Consider the following 22587-nt stretch of genomic DNA (forward strand, 5'->3'; position numbering starts at 1 on the left):
AATTGGCCCGGGGCCCTCCCACCCCCTGCGGGGCCCAGAGCCTCCGCAGCTTTTCTCCCTGGTTGCATTTCTCATCCGAGTGTCCCTTCCTCCAGACTCCAGTGGAATATCCCTGACCTTGGCCGCTCCCAGTGCAGCACCCTCCCCTCACCCCCGTCTCCTGCTAGGAGCGCATTTTGGGGTCCTTGACCTGGTACCAGGCCTGTCCCAGCCCCAAGGGCAGGTTGTTAACCTCTCTGAGGCCCAGTGTCCTGGTGTCTGAGGACAGTCACTGCTCCAGCCCCGAGGCTGGCGGGGGTGACAGGGAAGGAAGCTGGTGGCGGGCTGGGCGTGGACACGCTTTCTAGCTCCTGCTGATTCCTAGTACTTGGTGGTTATGATTTCTGCGATCGGCTGCCTCAGCTCTCTCAACCGCAAGGGGAACGGCGGCGCTCCAGCCCAGTTCCGAGCCAGAGAAAGAGAGCGCCTCTGGAATCCTGTTAAAAATAAACGCGTGTACGTAGCACTCTGCTGTTTACTAAGAGCCGTGCAGACCTTCCCTCCTTCAGAGGAGCAGCTTGGAGCATCTGTTGATCTTCCCACATCCAGAGAGGAACGGAGGTGTGCTCGGCTGCCTAAGGTCCTGCTCGGGGCTGACACGGCGTCCCGGGGCTCCTGACCCCAATCTGGGCCCTGGCTCCCAGGCTGAGAGGCTGAAGACAGCCAGAAGAGAAATCGTGGTCGTGCCCGAGTCCTCTGGTGATCTGAGTGGAGAAGGGCGTCCCCGAGGATGCCCGGCTGGGACTCAGCAGGATTTGGACCCAGAGCTCTGACGTCCAGGGAGGTGTACCGTGAAGGCCTTGGGGTTTCACTGCCCCAGAGTAGGGAGCCACCTGGCTGTGGGTACCAAGGCCGCTGCGAGGCTCACTCACAGCCGGGGCACCCCCATTTTGCCTGTGCTGACGTATGTGCCACTCAAGAAGCCAGCCCCACCCCCTTGTCATGGCCATTTCCTGATCCCGGAGGGTACGTCTTGATCTCAAATGCCAGACATCTGCTTATAGGGCAGTTTGGAGAACGCGGGCTGCCCCCCCTGGGAGGAGGCCTTCGAGTGGGCCTGCGTATCTTCTGTGCAAGGCAGCTTTGCCTGAAGGCGTCTGGGACTGGTCCTGTACCAGATACCCCCTGCTCCCCCGACCTCCAGAACACCCTCCTCCCAGGCGCTGTGTCCCTCCCTGGCCTCCAGGAGGCTTGCCTGTCGCCACCCTGGGCTCCGACTTCTCCCTCATGCTCGGCATCTGTGACCTCTCTGGCCTCACGGGGCCTCTGGTGGCCAGTCATCTTTGCACAGGGGAGGGCCTGTGCCGTGACCCTCGGGTCTCATTTACTCACTCAACTCTTATCTGCCTGGCCCCTGCTCTGCCGCCTGCGCTTGGGCCCCACGGGATGGGAGGGACTTGGCATACTGCACCAGGGCTGTGAGCCCCAGTGGATCTGTGCAAAGGCCCGGTGGTAGGTGTTGGAGAAATAGTGTTATAGGCCAGCTGGCCTGGGACGGTTCAAGATCGGGCAGGGTCCACTGTAGGCTAATGGACGTCCTCGGTTTGGGAGATTTGGGGATAGGGAAGCAGGCCTGTCACTTGCACCCTTTTCTGCAAAGTTTGTCCCCCAGCAATATACCCCATGCCATCTGGCCCCACCCCCCCAGCATTGCACCCACTCCTGCTGGAGCAGCCGTGGCACCAGCTGGAGCGTGTGAGGAAATAGACGGGCGACCAGAGTGGGAACAGCAGGCCATGGAAAGAGTGTCTAAACACAGGGACTATGTGGGGACCGTCTTTTATTTTTAGTCTGAAATCGGTCCACCCCCCAGCATCGTAGAAATGGCTCACTGGGCCAGGCCCACAACAGCAAAGTCACGTTACTCACTGGTCACCTCGGAAATAAGCCCTTGGGGCCTCAGTCTGCCCGTCCATGGACAGGGCGGCATCGGGCCCATCCTGCCAGCTGCTCTGGGACAGAACAAGACGGACTGCCTGGTGGTTAGCCCGGTGCCTGGCCGGAGGCATCTGGAAGGCCTTCTGGCTGCAGGGAGGGGCCCCTCTCCAGACAGCTCTTTAGAGAGGACAGGAGGGAAGCAAATCAGCCAGTCTGCTTCAATTCCCACTGATGATGCCCATGAGTCATTAGTGCCAATTAGGAGAGTGAGGGAAGCAAAGGGTTTGCCCCGGGGCACGGGCTGGTGGGAGGGTCACCGGGACAATTGAATTCCCTACCAGACAAATGTGATTAGTGGTGCAGCCTGGGCCCACCCCCTGGAGGGCTGGGACATAAATGTCCCAGTGGGGTGGCCGAGCTCACCGAGCCATGCAGGTCCCCAGCCCCAGCATGCGCGAGGTGGCCTCCATGTATGGTACGGCGGTGGCTGTTTTCCTGGTCATCCTGGTGGCCGCGCTGCAGGGCTCGGCACCCCCCAAGAGTCCCTTCCCCTACCGAATACCCCTGGACCCCAAGAAGTCCCTGGAGCTCTCCTGGAACGTCAGCTACACGCAGGAGACCATCTACTTCCAGCTCCTGGTGCGGGAGTTCAAGGCCGGGGTCCTGTTTGGGATGTCGGACCGCGGGGAGCTGGAGAATGCTGACTTGGTTGTGCTCTGGACCGATGGGGTCAAGGACTATTTTGGGGTAAGTTGTTCCCCATCCCCGCGCTCCTGACCTTGTCCCTACCCAGCTCCCACCCGGCCTTCATCCTGCACTCACCCCCCTTAACCCAGCAAAGAAAGTTCTCCCGCCTCTCCATTCCTGTTCCCTCTGATCTTAGCCAAGTCTGTGTCCTAAGCTTGGACGTCTCAGGGCTGCCCGTCTGAGGACTGAATGGGACACAGATGCCCTCCCTGGTCTTTGACTGCACACCCAAAACAGAACGCAGTGCACCCGATGAGTGCACACCAGGGACACACACGCCACATTAATGAAGGTGTTGGCCCGGCCCCACCCTCGTGAGGGCAGACCCCATGTCCCCCTCCGGCGCCATCACCACCAGCGCACCCCTGCTGCACACCCAGCCCCCGTGGGTTTCGCGGTTGCATGTGGCCAAACACCGCAGCAGGCGCACACCCATGCCCAGGACGCAGCACTCTCAGACCTTGCTTGCACAAGAGGGTGAAGCGAGCCCGTGCAGACACCTTCCCACCCCCACCCAGGTGTGCAACAAACCTACCGAGCTGACCTGAAACAGGGGGTGCTTTTGACTCCTTGTCTCCAAGATGCACCCCTCTTCTTGGAAAGTGTGGAGGAAGGAATTTCCCTCCAAACCAGAGACAGAGAGGCTCTGGGGCACTCCACCAGGCGAAGGGAGGTCAGGAGGGAGGGGCCGCCAGCTTCCTGGAGCCACCCCTCCGCCTTCTGCCCCAGACGGGCCTGGCCGCCAAGGCCGCCACCCACCTTCTCCACAAAAACAGACACTGGAGGGTTAAACTTTTTTTTTTTTTTTTAAGTCAGAAGGCACTTTATCTGTGAGCAGAGGGGCTTTTCTTACTTCACTTAAACAGGGGAGCCTGTAGGAGCTGAGCTAGGGGTCCGGACTTGTGCAGCCAGGTCCTGGCCCCGGGACTTGGTTTCCTCATCTGACCCGTGGAGACAGTAATCCCTCTCGACCTTTTTGGGTTGCTATGAGTTCTGGCGAGCTGACACCGGCTGATATTTCTGGAGCCCAGCAGTGCTCCCACCCAGCCCCCACCACAACTCAGCAGGTGCAGCCGGGGCTGAGAGAGTTGGAGCCAAATGCTTGGGGCCACCCAGGTAGGAAGGGGTGGAGGTGCCGGGTGGGGGCCCAGACCTGGCCGGTTGGGCTGCACTATGTCCCCCACACAAGGATGCTCCATGGCCCAGGGGGTCACAGCCATAAAAGACCCAGGGCAGCCCTGGCTCTGAGCCATCAGCCACTCCCAGAGGAACCAACCCCCCCCCCCCCCGAATCAGGAGTGCTAGGTCCTCCTGGGGCAGCTTTTCCTGGCTGCCAAGAGAGCCGGTGACTTCGCCCTCCCGCACACTGCAAGAATAATTTGCACAACAAATTCCTGAGCAAACCAACGTCAGACTCGTTTTTCCTCCTTTCGTCATATGTTTAACAAATATACTCTAGATTTCCAGCTGAAGATCAAACTAGCTTTACGCCTCGGTTGAAAATTTTCCTGCACGTGAGTCGTGTCCCTTAGCGGGAGCTTCCTCCCGGTGCTTTGCTCTAGGGGAAACTCTGCAAAATCTCTTGCAAATTTCTTTTTTTCTCCAGGAAATGAAGAGAACATACTTTAGGGCTGGGTACGGGGTTAAAAAGAATCCTAAGGCCGAGGGCTTGTGGTGTTCCCCAATGGGAATAGAGTCCTGTTGGGGGGGCGCGATTCCTCCCTCCCTCTGAGCACCTTCTGCAGGGACTTCTTTCCCTGCACTGGCCTGAAGGGCTCTGGATGGCTAGGCCTGACGCCCAGGTGCGCAGAAGCTGGGGGGGGAGGGGGAGGGGGTGGTAGGAGAATGCCGGGGCCAGGCAGATCCACTCCCTACTAGTCCGGGGCCTCAGTTTACTCTCTCCAGGCAGAGCTAGGGCTAGGCGAGGGGGAGGGGAGCAAGATGCTTGGGACACGGGTGTTTAAGGTGGAGCTCACTCTCAGGGGTGCATGAGGTCTGGGTGGGCACTGGGGAGAGAGAGCCACCTTAACGCCGCAGCTGGTTTCTTCCTTGCTTCCCCAATCCAGCCCAGTCTCCATGTGTCCCCTTTTTAAGGCTCCAAGAGCTGTCATGACCTCTCTCTGTGCAGAGCAAGGGGAGCGGTACTTGGCCAAGGCACCCATTCCCCATCACGGCACCTTCTTGGTGCCCAGAGGTCAGGGAACATACTTGGGGATGGCTTCTCTGGGCACACCATCCTGGTACTCTGAGGGGTCCAAGGCCTGAGTCCCCATCTCAGCTCTGCCTTTCACCTGGGGTCTCGAAGGTCTGTGGAGAGATGTCCCTGTCCCTAACAGCCCCCTCGAATCCTGGCTGGCATTTGAGAGCCCTGCTTCAAGGAGCAGAGGGAGCGAGTGGGATTAGAGCTTGACTCTACCATTTCAGGCAGACACAGAAACTGGGAGTGACCCCCCCACCCCACCCCACCCCAGGAGGACTCTCGGGACCCACAGGGCTGGGAGCCGCATTGTGGCAACCAGCCTTGAGCTGCGGCCGTCCTGCTTGGCTTTGGTCAGGGTCAGAAGTTGTCTCTGCAGGATGCCTGGAGTGACGAGCGGGGACAGATCCACCTGGACCCCCAGCAGGATTACCAGCTGCTGCAGGCGCGGAGGACCCCGGAAGGCCTGTGCCTGCTCTTCAAGAGGCCCTTTGGCACCTGTGACCCCAAGGATTACTTCATTGAGGTGGGTGATGGCCCCATGTGCTCAGGAGAGTGCAGAGCACCCCACAACCTAGGCCAGCGCCCCTGGGCCTGTTACGCACAGAAGCAAAGACCAGGGAGGGATCTCAAAGGTGCTGGGTGAGGACAAGGGACCAGCTCTGCCATCAGCCTCTGGTCCCCTCAAGAAGTACTCCTAGGTGACATGCGGCCGAGGTGTTTCTAGATGCAGGTCCTGCCCTGCAGTCTCTCAAACTGGGACCACAATGATCTCGCTCCCAACTTTCTTTCCTTCTGGTCCATCGTCTTCAGGTGGAATTCTGGAAAGAGCCCAGGAGACCTGGTTTCGCAAACTGCCCTGTTGCCAACAGGCTGCGAGGCTTGGGACAGGTCCCCTCCTCCTCCAGACCTCCTTGGTTGACCTGTCTGTAAAGTGCGGGAGAGAGTAGGGGGCCTGCAAGGCCCTAGCGGCTCTGTCGAGTTTAAAACCACCATGGATCCAAAAAACCGTGGTCTTCTCTCGCTGCTCCAACACACCCATTAGGGAAAACCCGCCCAGCTTGGCCCTGAAGACAAAATTCTTTTAGTTTTCCAGCGCACTTTGACCTCGGTCACCGTGTGCAATCTTTCCAGTCTGGCAGCGACGGGCTGTCTGTGGGCCAGACAAGGAGATTGAGGCCAGACAGGGGAAGGACTGGCTCGGGGCCCCCACGGCATGGTGGGGGCAGAGCTGGACCCGCAGCGGCCTTCCAGCAGGCCGTGGAGTCCTCACACCCCTGACCCGCCTTCCCCACGGACGGGGTAAGGATAGGCAGAGGACCCTCTCCAAGGACAGTACATGGGGTGCAGCTGCGGCCCCCGTGCACTCTACTCAGAGCCTTGGGGCCGCATGTGGGGGGGCCCCCTGCCTGAGGCTCCCGATAGGCCCTTTGGTTAGAGCAGTCACGGGGCCCCCAGGATTCTGTGGCCATAAACTCGGAGAGCAAAGAGGCTGCCCACCACGAAGACACACACGCACACGTCCGTTGGTGCCCAGAAAACCCCGAAAGGCATCTTCAGGACCACATCCTACACGCAAAGACAGGCTTACATTCCTGGCAGCGCAGCGGGGGAAAGCCAAACCCAGACTCTCACCCCTCTGGGTCTGTCTGTGACCTCTAGCACAGTGCCGACTAGAACTTTCCATGTCTGCGTTGTCCAGCACCAACGGGACAGCACTGCTCTCCAAGCTCGGGGTGACTATTCAGAATCCCCGGTTTGGTGTTTTTCCCTTCACGGAGTCACTGACTCCTCATGCCGAGCTGTTCACTGGACCAGAGGAGATGACCCACACCTGGTCCCCAGTGACCCTGGGGGCGGTGGAGGGGACAGATCTCTGCGGACGGCCAGCCGGTCTGGCTCACAGTGTGGCAAGGCAGTGGCTAGCAGAAACGATGCTTTGTGAATGTGGATGGATGGCATTTGCAAAGAAAACATGTGCTTGATGCCGGGGCAAGCTGTGGGCTGGGGGGTGAGTAGCCGGGATGTGGGGAGCCTCAGAGATCCAGACAAGAGCCGGGCATGTCAGCAGCCGGGTGAGGTGGCAGGGACCTGGCCGCGCCCGGTCACGGGAGCCCAGCTCTGGCGGGGGTCTGTGTGTCTCGACTGCAGGACGGCACCGTCCACCTGGTGTATGGGTTCTTGGAGGAGCCTTTCCGGTCGCTGGAGGCCATCAACACGTCGGGGCTGCAGACCGGACTCCAGAGGGTGCAACTGCTGAAACCCGACATCTCTGTCCCGGCTTTGCCCCTGGACGTGCGCACCATGGAGATCCGCGCCCAGGACGCCCTGATCCCTGACAAGGAGACCACGTACTGGTGTCATGTCACCGAGCTTCCGGCCGGCTTCTCCCGGCACCACATCGTCATGGTACGGGGCGGGGGTGGGGGGAGGCGGGTCCCAGGGTCTCGTCCCTTCTCTGCTTCCCCCTGAGGTCTCAGAGGCCGCTGGAGAGACGTCCCTGTCCTGGAAAGCTGTCCGTGGTGCCGCTTGCCCCAGGGGTCCCCTCATTGCCTGCACCCGAGGTGCGGTCTGAACTGCCTGCCCCCATCACCCTACTCACCCCCACCCGCCCAGGGCACCTGTACCCCCACTGCCCAGAGGGGACCAAAGGACACTGATGTTTTGATTTCTGCATCTTTCCCTGGGACTAGAAGGGCCGTCTGTCCATCTATCAGGTCGCATCACCCTCTACGAAAAGGCAGCTCAACCCACAACTCAATTGCTCTAAACACCCGCCCGGAAATAGGATGTGAGGGCAACAGCTGTTGGACGCCCCTGTTGTCCTGGCCCTGGGGGACAGGGAGGTGCGGGACTCACTCTGTCTCCACAGCAGTGCCCTCAGTAGAGAAAATGCAGCCCAGAGAGGTTGTGTGAGTGCCCAAAGTCACACAGGGGTGGCTGGCCTGATCTCCTGGACTCAGCCTTAGCCTCAGGGCAGCCTCTATGTCCTTGCCCGGCCATGGCCACGCTCACACGAGGACAGTCGCCTTCCTGTCCCCACCTTATTGGGAAATGGCTACTGGGGTCCTCATGCCCCTTGCCCGGGAGCTCTTTGTGCGCTTCTGGCAGATCCTGCCGGGTTTTGGGTTGGTGGTTCCCCCTCCAAAGCCCCGGGCTCCAGAAGCGCCCCGGGAAATCGCTTCCCTTAACCCTTCCATTTCATAGATGGGCAAGCAGAGGCCCGTGGCGGGGCGAGGGGGAGCCGCTGGCCGGAGGGCGGTCTGGCAGGCGTCCGCGGCCCCAGGCTCAGTACCCTCCCGCTCCCCCAGTATGAGCCTATCATCACCAAGGGCAACGAGGCCCTGGTCCACCACATGGAGGTCTTCCAGTGTGCCCCCCAGATCGAGAGCGTCCCCCCATTCAGCGGGCCCTGCGACTCCAAGATGAAGCCTGACCGTCTCAAGTACTGCCGCCACGTGCTGGCCGCCTGGGCCCTGGGTGCCAAGGTGCGTGCCCTGCGCGTCCCCTGGGTGCTCGCAAGGCCACCAGAGAGGACCCGCCCCACATCACCCCCGCCCCCAACGTTGTCTCTTCCACCCCTCTTGGGCCGTGAAGGTTTTTTCCAGCCTTTGTGGCTTTTCTATAAAAATGCAAAGTTTGAGCGTAGGTACTTGTGAGTATTGACCTTGCTTCCCCGCTGAACTTGGGGCTTTGTGCCCGGGTGGTCCTGGCGTGCGGGTGGCGGGGCCAGGCGCTGCGGTCTCCACAGGCTGCGTCCGCGGGGTTTCCATCAGTGGCTCCCATCGAGGCAGAGGAGGGCGAGGCAGGGCCGTGCACAGGGCCTGGGAGGTAGGCTCGCCCCCGGGACGCCAGCTCCCCCTACTCCCTGACCTCGAGTTGAATAGGGATATCCGGGTGGACTGGTAGTGAGCTGCCCGTCAGTGGGAGAGCATCGTTCTAATCCCGCGGCCCCGCCAACAGACCCCCACCATAGCTCAGGCCCCAACAGCTGGGTGGGTTTGTCCTGACCCCCAGCTGGGAGGAACCCCTTGTGAGACACCAGTCCTCCTGTGTCTGATTTCCTCCCCCACCCATCCCCTGCAGGCCTTTTACTACCCCGAGGAAGTAGGCCTTGCCTTTGGGGGCCCCGGGTCCTCCAGGTTTCTCCGTCTAGAAGTTCACTACCACAACCCGGAGAATATCCAAGGTAGGGAGTTCTAAGCATGTGTTTCTACCCCTGCGTCTGTCCTCGCTTCCGAGTCCTCGGGCTCGGACATGCCCAGTCTGGAAGGTGATTGGGGTGTCGGCTCAGCACTGGACCCCCCGTCCCCAAGGTGCAGCCTTCTTACCACCCACGGAGGCAGGCATCCCTCTTACGCCTTTCCTTCTGTTCCTCTCCTGAGACTGTAGTGGGCTCCCTGGGGCAGGGCCCCGTCCGGCTGGCTCATCATTGCACCCCCCACAGTGGGGGCTCAGCACCCCCATCTTTCTCGTGAGCACCCATCGCCAGGTACCACCCTCTGGAAAAGGCAGATGTTGCTTGCTTGCCCATCTGCAGATGCGGAAATTAAGGCCCAGGGCTGAAGGGACCCCCACCGGAGCCGTGAAGTGAGTACATGGGGCGAGGAGGTCTGGGTCTAGGCCGGCCGTGACCTCAGGTGCACAGCCGTCTGGAGGCTGCACTGCACTTGAACCGGCAGGGCTGGTCAGACTCCAAAGCCGTAAGGACCTTAGACACTGGTTTGGTCAGAGCCCACGTGGCCCACCCTCCTCTCCACACCCCTTCCTTGCTCTGTGGTGGGGTCAACAGGTTCAAGGTCAGTGAGGAGAGGTCCCAGGTCTGAGCGCTGTCCCCTGTTTCTCTGGAAATCCCACTTCTCTGAGGCTGCTCACACCAGTAGCTCCCTCTGGTCCCCACCCGCCCCTCCCCAACGGGGCTACCGCTAGCACCCAGCATGGCGTCTCTGCCCTCCCCACAACAGGCTGGGCTGCAGCAGGGCACCTGGCAGGACGGCAGGCGCAGGCCACCCAGAGCCAGTGTGGCCCCTGACCAGAACCCACCCTCCGACGGCCTGACCCCTAGGAGGCAGTGCCCCCGGGATTGTCTTCAGGCCAGGGGAAGAGCCCTGGCTCACCTGGGGGCATTTCTGGCTCTGTGCTCCCCCACCCCACCCCCCGGCTTCTCAAAACTCCCAGCAGAGCAAACGCACGCTTGCATCTAAGCACGCGTCTGGGTCGGGGTGGCAAACAGGCCTTGCTTGTGGGCTCCTCTAACGGACCCTCCGCGGCGGCAAGGGGCTCCCTGTTGGAGAGGCGTCTGAGGCTGTCCGGGGCCAGCGCGGCAGTGCTGTCAGTGAGATCTGCCCTGTGGAACGCTAGCTGCTGGATCACCCTGTGCCTGCAGGTGGACATGAGAGTCGATCTTTAGGATGGTGAGGCCAGTTGTTACGGGGTCAGAAACTGAGACGTTTCTGTCTGCAGCCCGAGCTCCTTCCACCACATGCGGCCACACAGCCCTCTCCCTCTCCCTTTAAAATGACGCTTATTTTCATTTGTGGAAGTGAAGAGCAGAAACAGCCTGAGACATGAGAGCGGGAGCTTCAGCCTGGGCCCCAGCCAGTCCTTCTCCAGCCGCGTGACCCTAGCGGGGACGCCCCCTCCCGCCCCCCGCAGCCTCCCTGAGGCTGGGAGCTCTCCCACTCTCAGCTCCGGGCTGCATGTGGGTACCGGGCTGTGCTCCGCCAACGGCTGCCAGCGATCTTCCTCTTGGCGGCATAACTAATATTTTCTGCCACCGTTGGAATTATCTACAACGTGCACAGAGAAGGGCATAAGTCAGCCGGGGCTTTAGCACGATATGAGATTTATTGCTCATTTAAAACCTGAAAGCGAATGGATTTTTGAAAACTCCTTAAGCATCAGGGAGGTCTGTCTCTTCCTGATTATCTGGTTATATTTATGGATCCTTTGCCAAATATAAGGATGCTCTGTCACTTCACCAATCTGGAGATGGGCCCCATGGCTATAAATACCAAAGTGCCACAATTATTTCATTATTTAATCCCCATCTGAATTTTAACCAATTGCATCTCCTTTTTATTATTATCCTCTGATGTAACCAGCCCAGAGATACAGAGGCTGAGTTTGGACATTGCGGGGGGTGGGGGGGCGGGAGTAGGGAAGGGGGAGGCAGAGGCAAGAGGGGGCGTTCTTGGCTCCACCTCGGGGCGCATGAGCACGGAGACCGCCAGGCTGCTGGCAACGCCCTGGGCTCAGATCCCAGCTCTGCCACCTTCCAGACCTGCGATCTTGGGCAGAGCCTTCAGTTCAGGCTGGGAGACTCAGTTTCCTCATCTGTAAATTGGGGAGGATGATTCTTCAGTTACATGGGCTCCCCTGCCCTGTCCCAGCTCTCCCGTACATTCTGAGAGGTTGGGCTCATGGACCAGGCCAGGGCTCTGCCCCGAAGTACTCACGGACTCGGCTGACCAATTCCAGGCAGGGGTAGAGCAGGGGCTACTGGAGGCCACGTGGTTGTGTGGCCGTGCCTGTGGCTGCCGGCATCCGTGACTCTGACCACCAGCTTCATGCGAGCGCCAGGAGGCCTGCCCAGGGAGCTTCATGGACTCTCCAATTAGCAAACCGCAAGAAGAACCCCAGGTGTGGCTGGACAGTGATGGGCAGAAGCACAGCTTTCTCCTTTGGAAGAGGCTCTCAACTTTGAGCCCAGAGAGGCCCAGAGAGGGGCAGTGACTTGTCTGAGAGCGCACAGCACACTGCTGTTGACCAAGTGGAGTCTGGGACCGTGACAAGTCCGGGGGTGAAACAGCTGATGCCGGCCCAGCTCCAGGGCTCCAGGTTCCTGCTCGATGTCCTGTGAGGTCCTCAGATGCGTGCCCTGGGTGTACGTTGATCACGCAGGCGGTAATCAAAGGAGCAAAGTGGGAGGCTGCAAGAAGAATGCACGTTAGGTGCCTCTTGTTGACTTCAGCACCCAGACGCGCGCGGACCCACTTTGGCCAGGGCACCGAGACTCCTCCGTGAGACGGGGCGGCCACTGTTTCCCTGCCCTCCTGTTTGCACAGACGCACCCACAGGTCATCCTGCAGGCAGATTCCTGTTCAGATTCCTTTGCACATGGGGAGGAACGTGGAGCCTTTGCAAAGCCATCTGAGGAACGGCCTGCTTCCCAGATATCCCAGATAACCTGCAGGCAGCTGGGTCCCACTGACTGCAGGCGCCGGGTTTTAGTTACTTGCCTTTATCACCACTTTCCCAAGCATCCACTTAGTTTTCATAGAAACAATGGCTCTTTCTTTGCACGTGGGTGTTGCACGAGCGTGTGAATGCCTGGCATAAACAGGTGTGGGAGCAGAAGCAGCTGGTTTCTGGTGCAGGTGTGGGGTGCCGGCGTGGCTGAGGTGGGGGGCTGGGGGTCTGCAGGAACCAGAGCATGGGGGTGATCCACGAGCCGCAGCTGAGAGCACCTGCGCTCACCTCCGCCCCGCTTCCTCCCAGGCCGGAACGACTCCTCGGGCATCCGCCTGTACTACACGGCCACGCTCCGGCGTTACGACGCGGGGATCATGGAGCTGGGGCTGGTGTACACGCCCGTGATGGCCATCCCCCCGCGGGAGACGGCCTTCGTCCTTACCGGCTACTGCACGGACAAGTGCACCAACCTGGTGAGTGGGGCCAGGCCGGCACCTGCCGCTCCCTCGCCCCGGCTCCCCGGCGAGGTCCTGGGGGGGGGGGTGAGCAAGGAAGGGCGGCTTCGTGGCTTTGGTTCCCCCACCGTGCAGCTTTGCCGCAGCCCTCCCCCGACCCGTGTGTGCAGAGGAGACTTTCTGTGGGCCTCCCTCTCCAGGGACAGCCTGGCTCCCACCTGGTCTACACCACGTGCCAGCCAGCGCTTCCCCGCGCTGCATTTGAAACTCTGCTTTCATTCTGTGAGTAAAATAGATGGGCATTCCCCGCTCACAGTGCAGGCACTGCAGGGACAGCGAGAGCCCCCCACAGAGGCAGCACCCGCTCCCCTCCCCCCAGACAGCCAGACTATAAATTGCTACATGTCCTTATATGTGATGTCTGAGAGCAAGTGAGCCGAACGGGAAACCTTTGTCCCATAACTTGCCTTTTGGTGGCTACATGCCCTTGCCCAGCATGGCTTCACAGTGGACCTCCCCAGGGCTGGACTGCCAAGGCCAGGGGCACTGTTCTCAGGGCTATGGGAGGGTAGGTTGGGGCGCAGACCCCGGAGCAAACGGTGGGGATCTAGCTTCCCAGGGAGCGGCAGAGACTTCCCGGGTCCTGCGCCCTCGGTGCTCCCCTGCCCCGCCCAGCCCCGTCTGTGTGGACCTGCCCCCTGGTTGCCAGCGTGCAGACCTCTGCCAACTTCTCATCCATAGCAAGAGTCTATGGGGAAGTCCTGGTATGCCAGGAAAGCGTTTTATCAGGTAGATTCCAGAAATTGCCGCTACAGAGGACGTGAGCTTCAGTTTGAATTAATTTCACAAAATGGCCTCCAGAAAGCGCGCCGGATACTTGTTCCCACGCACGGCACCAGCGGGTGCCCCGTTCCCCACACCTGCCCACCCCCCACGTTACCACTATTCTAAATATTCCCTTTTACTCTCATTCAGTTTGAATTTCCCTGACTAGATTGCTGAGTTGAGGATCTTTTCATCCGTCTCTTGGTGGATGCTCTTTTCTGGGAATAATCTGTTTATAACCTTCGTCCGGTGTTCCTAGTGGGTCTTTCCTTGTCTTGCTATTGGCTTCTGGGTCCTTTTTATGTTATGTCTGTGACTGTGCCGACACTTTCTCCCACACCGTACCTTGCTTTCCACAGACAGGCAGGGCTCGCTGGGGCCCTAGTCCCAGCAGGTGCAGAGCGCAGAGCTGAGTGTGGCTCTGTCCGACCTCTAGAGCTCTGCCCGCCGGAGCAGGCCCCAGCGATGTGGTATAGAGTGGATATGCCTCTCCACTGAGTTGATTCTCCAAGTGGACTTGTGCTCCCCGTGGGCTCCCCGAGCTTGCAGGCTTCCCACCATTAGGTGAGCAGACTGTCCTCGAGCGGAAGAGAGACGGAGCTATTAGCCGTGCAGGAGAGGGGCTCTTCCGTATGAGACCCGCATCAGGCATTCTTTCCCATGTCCCCAGAACTCCCCTCAGTGACCTCAGTGACGCCTCCTGCCACGTGGCGAGGGCCTGGAGCTGGGGGTGACCTACTCAGGGTGCACCAGGGACAGGGGCCCCAGGATGCTGTGAGCCCTGCCCTGGAGAGCGCCTTTAGGCAGTCTGGGCATACAGACCTGCCTTCTCTTGCCAGTCCCCACATACTTTACTGCAAGGAAAGGCAAAGAGCCCACCTACTCTTCTTTCCCTTCAAACAAGACGTTCTTCTTGAAAATTGCATCATGTGGACTACTCGTTGAAGGGACTCCGCGGAGTCTGGCCTTGCCTCTCCTTTAGCAGATCGCCGAGGGGCATAAATTCAGCAGTGGAAAGACTGGTGAGGTCGAGATACCCTTGTCAAAATGGACAAGCCAAGAAAAAGGATAGCGTTTGGGACCACAGGCCGCAGGCCGGCACATCTCTGGGCGCTCGTCAGACCCTGGCGTCTCTGGGCAAGCGGCCAGCCTCTGGGGCCGGGGGAGCAAAACCCAGGGCCCTGCGAACCAGCAGAGGCTCCCAGGCCCCACTCCCAACTGTCACAGGTGTGCCCGTACGGTTCCCCTGGCCTCGAATCATTGCAAGGGGGCCCAAAGTCTTCCTAATGCCCAGGGCAGGACGGTAGCGGTGGGGGGCACGAGAGAGGTCAGAAGAGAAACCAGCCCACATGCAGAAAGCGTGGCCGTCTGGGCCGCTAGGTGACAGAGCCACGGCTGCAGGAGCTCTCTGAGCTGCCAACAGTGTGGACGGCACCTAGCGGAGCTCAGTGCTGTGCGGTCAGGGAGATGACAGGTGGTGAAGAAGCCGCTTCAAGTGTGTAATCCACTTAGGCAATATTCTGTCTCAACAAAGTGCCCCTGAAGTCTGGGAAAGCAGCCTTTCTCGGGAAAATCCCCTTTAGGCCTTAATGGTGAAGCAAGGCGTCTCGATGGGGTGGCCGTCCCGGCTCTTCCATGTGCCAGCCAACCGCTTCCGTGGTCAGTGCCACGGCTGTAAGACAGGGGAAGGTCCCCCGGGGGCTGTGCTGGTGACACGAGGTTGTGCCGCAGGGCAGCCGAAGGGCCTGCTGGTGTCGGTGCACGGTGGGCGCTGGACGGGACAGCCTCGGCCCAGACCTGAGCCTGCGGAGCAAGGAGGTCACACCGTGCTCGCCTTGGTGGCCTCCTGCCGGTGGCGGGCTCCCCTTAAAGTCCGTTGAGTGAATGGAGAGTGGACTGAGCAGCCCTCAGGGGCTCCAGAGAGAAGGAAGCAGGCTGTCACCCCTCCCCCCAAGCCTCTGGGGGCTCCTGGCAGGGCTGCTGCTTTGGGAGACGGGGGCGGGGACAATGGCTTCGCTTTGCGGACAACTCTTGCCCTACTGAGTTTCCAGAAGCGGCCTTAGCCGTCCAGGGAGAAAGATGAAGCCGGGCAACACAGGTGTTCTGGGGAAGCAAACTGGGCGTCCTGTCCTGTGGCCTGTGGTCGGTGCCAGCAGCCAGCGGGAGGGCCAGAGCCAGGGTCCCCCACGTGCCAGGCCCTGACCCTGCCGTCCCCTGCCCTGCAGACCCTGCCTCCCTCAGGGATCCACATCTTCGCCTCTCAGCTCCACACACACCTGACCGGGAGAAAGGTGGTCACCGTGCTGGCCCGGGATGGCCGAGAGAAGGAGATTGTGAACCGGGATGACCACTACAGCCCTCACTTCCAGGTAGGGCCTGCTCGCGCCTCGGGGCCTGCTCAGGGCCTGGCTGGGGGCCTGTGGCACCTTCTCTCTCCCGCGGCAGTAGGAACACCCCTGTAGTGGGTTCCCTCTCCTGGGCCAGGCCCCGACACCCGAAAGCACACAGCGGCCAGCCCTTCCCTTTCGGGGATTTGATCCAGGGGAGGGGCTCTGATGGTAGAATCTGGCATGTGGCTGATTGTAGAATTTAGGGGACCCAGGGAGCCCGATGATGAAGTCTGTCCTGGGTAACCACCTTCTTGTTGTAATCTCTTCCTGGCCGGAGGCCGCACTTAGCCAGTCCTGGCCTCCCCCAGAGGGGCTGGGAGCACAGCCCCAAAGACCGGGGGAGGACGGGGGGCTGGGAGCTGGGTCTGCAGCTGTCTGAAGTCCCCCCCCGCCCACCCAGGAGATCCGCATGTTGAAGAAGATCGTGTCAGTGCAACGGGTGAGTGCCCAGTCCGGGGTGGAGAGGCCGGGAGGGCTGGGAGAGCCCCCCAGAGGAGAGACAGAAGGGGGGCGTTGGCAGAGCTGTGTGAAGGTCTTCCAGAACCACGTCCATGCAGGGCAGGGGCTGAGGCCATCCCGCGGAGAAGCTCACCGGGACGTCACAGGCCTCAGAGGGGACTGGAGCAGGCGGCACCCAGGGTGACCTGCATCCTCCCGCCTGATCAGCACCGGCCACAAACCCTGAGAGCTTCAGGGAGAGACAAGGGCATGGGTGTCTCTGATGGGGCCGCTGATCACGCAGAAGGGGAACCCCGGGCCAGGCAGGGGCGTGCCCAAGTTCGCCCGTGGACTGTGACACGGCCAAGCAGTCTGCACTACTCTGACCCGTGTACTCAGGAGCCATGGAGGCCAGCAGGGAGTCAGTCCCCGGGGACACCCCGATTTTGACCCTCACGTATGGGGGCCCAGAGGCCGCCATGGCGTTCCTCAGTAACGGGTTGATAACCACGTGCTGTGGCACGTGCAGTAGCTTGGTCACACGTGGGACAGGCCTGGTGCACCTGTCACCCCAAATGGGCAGGCGCGGGTGAGCATCTGCTGGCTTGGTTCTCCAGGGGGATGTGCTCATCACTTCCTGCACCTACGACACGGGGGACAAGAAGCTGGCCACTGTGGTGAGTCACCCTGACTTCTCCCCGCCATTTGCCCACAGATGTGCGCGGCCTGGGCTGGAGGCCAGGGGTCCCACTCGGGGCTTCCTGTGCTTTCACGAGGACGGGTCTTAGGTCCTCACCCACAGCGTCAGTTATCCGAGGGCAGGGGTGACTTCCCTCATTCATTCAGGGAAACGGGGGTTCTCAGGGTGTGGTTTCCGGGCGAGCCGCGGCAGCTTCCCCCCGCGAACTTGGTAGAGACACAAACTCACAGGCTCCACTCCAGACCTTGAGTCAGGATGTGGGTGGCGACATGTGGCATCTGCGGTTGCAGCTCCCCACGTGACGCTGATGCCCGCTGGAGCGGGAGAGCCGCTGCCGTAAGCATATCCGCGCCTGCGTGCGGACGCCGGGGAGGGGGCGCGTGCTCGGTCCCTGTCTTTGTGGAGCTCCATCAGCCAGGGGGACAGGCCACACTGGGGGCAGGCGACAAGCAGAGTTAGAGTGAACACTAAGGAGCAGCACAGCGCCCCAGGGGCACGGGCCAGGAGGGAAGGGGGTCAGAAGGGGGCGGGCAGAGAGGAGGCTGCAGGAAGGCCCCGAGGACCCAGAACATCCTCGGACCTTCGGTACCAAGCCTGCAGACCGTGGACGGCAAGAGTAAGCACGCTGCGGGAACACCCACCCTCGCCCCACTCCCTCTGGAGCTTCTGGCAAAGACCAGAGCGTGCAGGTTTGCGGCTGACTGCTTGGCAGGGGTGTGGCAGGGATGCATTTGGGCTGCGCTGTAGGTAGCCCGGGAGGAGGGGCTATCCGGGAGACACTGTGTCCCCGACGCCAGCCGTGTGGGCAGGTGGCGGCACGCTGTCAGCCGGCCGGCTCGCTCTGGAGAGTGATTCCTCGTGGTCAGCGGGCACCAACCCCGGCTGTCCGGGCAAACTGACCGCCTGCTAACAGAGGCTTGCGAATCACCTCATTCATCACTGAGACCCCCGGTTATCCTGTGACCCATGAGGCTCCCGGAGGAACAGACCTGGGGCTACAGCCCCCGGGACCCTGGTTGGCCACACGGCCCCCCGTTTTTGGCTCTCCTTCGGTGGCCTTTCCAATCGCTGTGTCGAGCTGTAATCCACATACCAAACAACTGGCCCATTTCCGTGACTCTTTAGTCTGTGCCCTGGTGTGTGCGACCATCCGCAGAGTCAAGTTCACAACGGGCCATCCTTCCAAAGAAACCGCCCCCCCTTCGCCGCCGCCCCCAGCCCCTGGCAAGCGCCGTCCCGCCCTCTGTCTCTGTGGGTTTGCCTGTCCTGGACCTTCAGATACACGGAGTCCTGGAATCTGTGCTGTCTCGTGACGGGCGTCTTGCACTCAGCATCACGTCGTCAGGGTTCCCCGGGTTGTTACGAGTACTTCCCGCCTTTCCACGGCCCGGCGACATGCCAGTGTCTGGATGGACCACGGTCGTGGATCCGTTCTCCAGTGATGAACATTTGAGTTGTTTCAACTCAGGCTTCAAGGTGGGAGTCTCTGCATTTTCACCAGTGACAGAGGAGGCTCAGAGAGGGAAGACACTTACCGGAGATCACACAGCCAAAAACGGGAGGATCGGGGATTTCACACAGGGCCGTGGGCCTGCAAGGCTCCTGCCACGTGGTTCCTCCCTCCCTCTGGATCTGGGGGGACAACTACTCTACGTCCATGGGCATAAACTCGGGGAGCAGGAGAGCTTGCAGGTGCACAGCCCTGGCCTAAACCTTGCACCCCTTTGTTCTATCTTGAGAGGGGCTCAGTCCACAGAACAGCTGCTGGCGTGGAGTTCTTCCTCCACACAGCAGCGCTTAGTCTAGAGGCTGTCCAAGCTCAGGGACCCCCGAAGCCTCGCCAGGACCCTGTGAGGCAGGTGCCCCCAGGAAACATAGGTGGAACCCCCAAGGGCCCTCTGCTCACAGGGAGCAGGGCTGGTCCAGGCACCAAGCCCACAGTGGCCACCCCTGCATAGAGAGCTCTGAGCTCTCGTGCCACGAGCAAGGCCCCCAGCGTCTCCCCATTCTGCAGGTGAGCCCACTGAGGCTGAGGGTAGGAGGGGGGATTTGCCAGAACAGTGAAGGGGACCCCCAGGCCCATCCCCGCCCAGCGCTGCTCCTATGAGGGCCCTGCTCCCTGCCCCGCCTGCCTCCTCAAGGGGAACTGGAACCCCGCCCCGGGATGTTCAGGCCAGGTGAGCACCCTGATGTCTCAGACGCCGGGTTCTTCAGGCCCCAGCCCCAGCTGCCCGGCTCCCTTCTCACAGGGACACCTGTGTCACTGCTGGGACCGAGGAAGGGGACGGCGGGGCGGCTTCCAACGGACAGACTGAGCTTCCCACAGTGGGACAACCTTCGCACCCAAGAGACAGGGGCCTCCGCAGGGTGCTTTCCATGCCAAGGTGGAGACAAAGGGACGGCTTCCGCGAGCAGAGCCCTCCCACGGTCAGGACTCTACCCTGGGATCTGCAGCTCAGAGCTCGGCCCCAGAGTTGGAGGAGGGAGGCAAACCTCCCCATCTGAGGCCAGGCCGGGCCGGGTGGTAAACTGTGCGGGGGGGGGGGGGGGCCGGCGCCCTGGGAAACCGGAGGACGATACAGGCGGCTTCACCCAGCAGGGGCCACGCAGGAGCTGTGGAAATTTCCCGGCTAGACGGGCCATCCTAGAGCAGCGTCTACACTGGGATGGGGGCCGAGGCGAGCCCTCAGCCAGGCTCTTCGCCACCTTCTTTTCTGCTGCCAAGGAGCGGATGCTGCTCTTCCCTCTGACACCCCCACCAGCCAGCCAAATGCCTAGACCCCCGCCCATGTTCACAAGGAGCTGGGAGCCCAGGACGCGGAACTGGGGGGCCGGGAGGCACCCACCCTGCCCTGCTGGGGTCCGGGCTGGCTGTTCTCCTGTGGCTTCTGCCACGGGCAGCATGCCCCTCCGCCCTCCACCCCCGCCCCCACTCCTCCCGGTTGCCCGTGCTCTGCTCCTGCCGGCTCTAGGCTCCAGGCACAGGGACCTGCCCCCTCCCACAAGACAAAGCCGCAGGGTCGCCCTGGGAGGCTGCTGTGTGGGCCTCTAGCCACCGTCCCCCCTCCCGGAGCCCCTCCTCCCCTCAGAGCCAAGTTCTAGAAATTCCTGGCGGACAGTGCCAGGTCCGCGGTGTGAAGTGAGGTCTTCCTTGCCGTCCTGGGCTCCAGGCTCTCACAGGGTGCCGAGGGGACCCCTCCTAGGCCAAGGTGGGGAGGCTGTGTCCACTCAGGCCCTTACCTTCCGTGGGACTCAGTTTTTGTATCCATAAAATGGGCGTACTCGTCCCCCTCTCCACTCGCCCTGCTGTAGTTCTCTTCCTCACACATGTTGCACCTGAGACGTAGCTGCTGGCTGACTTGCTCGTGGTCTGTCTTTCCCGTCGAGGGAGACAGAATTCCACGAAGGCAGGACTCTGCTCACTTCCGACCCTAGCTGGCACGTGCGGTGCGCACGCGTGCAGCGCGGGTCCTGACGCGCACCCTCCCCCTCCCGCAGGGGGGCTACGGGATCAACGAGGAGATGTGCGTCAACTACGTACACTACTACCCCCAGACGCAGCTGGAACTGTGCAAGAGCACCATGGAGCCCGGCTTCCTGCAGATGTACTTCCACACGGTGAACAGGTGACAGGTCCCCGCAGTGTCCCCGGGTGTGGCGGAGGAATCCCCACGCAGGAGCTGTTCGTGCCTGGGGGAAAGTGAGGCATCCGGGCTAGAGGCTGGGGGCAGGAGGAGCATACATGTGGCAGCTGTGCCTCCACTTCCCTCCGAGGGCCTCTGGTAGGCCTCTCTAATCCATCCCCAAACTCTCTTCCTGCTGAGCTTGGACTTGGCCTGAGAAGCCCCCTCGGCCCAAGCCCGGCCCAAGCCTGGGGCAGCCGGTCCCAGCCCATTCAAGGTGACCCAGCCCATTCAAGGTGACCCGAGAGAGGAAGCTTACTAGCCTTCGGTCACAGGCACAGAGGCGGAGCCCAGACAGTGTTTTGGAGGCAGCAGGGCTGGGGAGGAGGTGTCATCCCACTGGCCCCGCCCCAGCCTGGGCTGTGTCTCCTCCCTCACCAGGTTCAGTGGGGAGGAAGTCTGCACCTGCCCTCAGGTGTCTGTCCCTGAGCGGTTTGCTTCGGTTCCCTGGAACTCCTTCAATCGAGACATGCTCAAGGCCCTGTACGGCTTCGCCCCCATCTCCATGCACTGCAACAAGTCCTCGGCGGTCAGCTTCGAGGTATGCAAGCCCTGAGGGGGCCTACCCCCCTGCACCCCACGGGCCCCCGCCGAGGACCCCAGCGTGGAGTGACAGGGCTCCACTCCAAGGGGCTGGCAAGAAGCGCTCACTCAAAACAGCTGGAGAAATCAGGTGGTGGCAGGCAGGCCCAGATGGACAGACGGCCTGCAGAGGGAAGGACTGATAGCACCGCCCAGCAGGGCAGCTGCCCTCTCCTGGGCGACATCACATCATGGGACTAATGGGACTAATCTCGGTGGTGTGAGCAGGGCGCCAGCAACTCCCCCGGAGCCTAAAAATAAAGTACAGGGGGAGGGGCAGGTGAGAAGCCAAACAGTCTGAAGCTGGCTTGTCTGCTTATCTGGGACCCGTGGGGATCCAACGGTGTCCCATTTATTCCCGAGCCAGCGAGCACGAGAGAGCTGCTGGTGGAGGCCGGGCTGGTGCTGAGCAGGGTAGGGAAGGGGCTGTAAGGCTGCAGGTCTGGGAGGCAGATTTCCTGCAGGCCTCTGGGAGCCGGAGTAATTGCCGAATCAAACATGCCCAGCGCCAAGCACAGGGCTAAGGCTAGCTCGTGAGAAAGACGTGGCGTGGGCACCTGATGTGGTTGAAAATGTGGCATTTGGTGCAGTCTTGTTGGAGAGGAGGGTCTGCAAACTCAGCCTGCACTCAGGGGCTGTGACTGCTTCATCTGGGCGGTGGTTGAAGTGAGGGACAGGCAGGGAGTAGGGCGGCCCGGGGGGGCTCCAGGTCAGGACCCCCAAGTAGCAACCAGAGGGGAGGAGGGTGAGTTCAGTTTGGGACAAGGTGAATTTGAGGGCAAGAACCCAAGAGTTCATAGGGGAAAGTGGCCGGGAAGGCAATGCCCTGTCTCACCCTTCCAGCCTCAGTTTACCACCTGGTCCTTTCTTTGCAGGGTGAATGGAATTGGCAGCCCCTGCCCAAGATCATCTCCAAGCTAAAAGAGCCCACCCCTCGGTGTCCAGCCAGCCGGGGTCAGAGCCCCGCCAACCCCACTGTGGTCAGCATTGGTGGGAGCAAAAGTTGAGCGGGGGGCTGTCTCTCACTCCCCCCTCTGTGCTGTGGCTGTGGGCTCACACCAGCTCTGTGCACCCCCATTCTGTGAAGACCCCTCCTGGAACAGCTCTGCATGCCCAGAATGAATGGGCTGGGCCGAGCCCCTGACTGAGACCATGGTCCATTCTAGCCTTCGCCCCTCAAGGACCCCTTGCGTGACCGAGAGGGTCCCGTGAGAGTTCCCTGTCGACCTACCCGGGACCGGGGAGACCCACACCTTCCCCACACCCCCCTTGGTGGTGCGCCAAGTCCGGTGCGCCGTCCCACCCCCCACCCCTGAAAGCCCTGACTGTTGCACTGGGACAGGAGCCACGCCTGGCTGGGGGCAGACCCCCCAACCCGGCCCCCGCATCCCCAGCCCTGTCGATGGCGATCTGTGTCGGTGTGCTGTGGATACACGTGCTACTTAAACATTTCCCTGCA

The 22587-nt window shown here is 61.3% G+C and overlaps 1 protein-coding gene across 2 annotated transcripts; it reads left to right on the forward strand.

Annotated features, from left to right (window-relative positions):
• Positions 1 to 2227: 2227 nt before the first annotated feature.
• On the forward strand, positions 2228 to 22587 carry DBH (dopamine beta-hydroxylase). 2 transcript variants are annotated; one of them, XM_026514293.4, is made up of 12 exons: positions 2228 to 2664; positions 5241 to 5387; positions 7013 to 7270; positions 8173 to 8349; positions 8948 to 9050; positions 12362 to 12528; positions 15561 to 15704; positions 16126 to 16164; positions 16781 to 16840; positions 20362 to 20489; positions 20928 to 21087; positions 22004 to 22587. In XM_026514293.4, the coding sequence occupies exons 1-12, from the start codon at positions 2314 to 2316 to the stop codon at positions 22133 to 22135; spliced, it is 1866 nt and encodes a 621-aa protein (XP_026370078.3). In that variant the 5' UTR covers positions 2228 to 2313; the 3' UTR covers positions 22136 to 22587. The 2 variants fall into 2 exon arrangements, with proteins under 2 accessions (XP_026370078.3, XP_044245640.2); XM_044389705.2 differs by lacking the exon at positions 2228 to 2664 and adding an exon at positions 3537 to 3780.

The sequence above is a fragment of the Ursus arctos genome, unplaced genomic scaffold, assembly GCF_023065955.2.
Source record: "Ursus arctos isolate Adak ecotype North America unplaced genomic scaffold, UrsArc2.0 scaffold_18, whole genome shotgun sequence".
NCBI lineage: Eukaryota > Metazoa > Chordata > Mammalia > Carnivora > Ursidae > Ursus > Ursus arctos.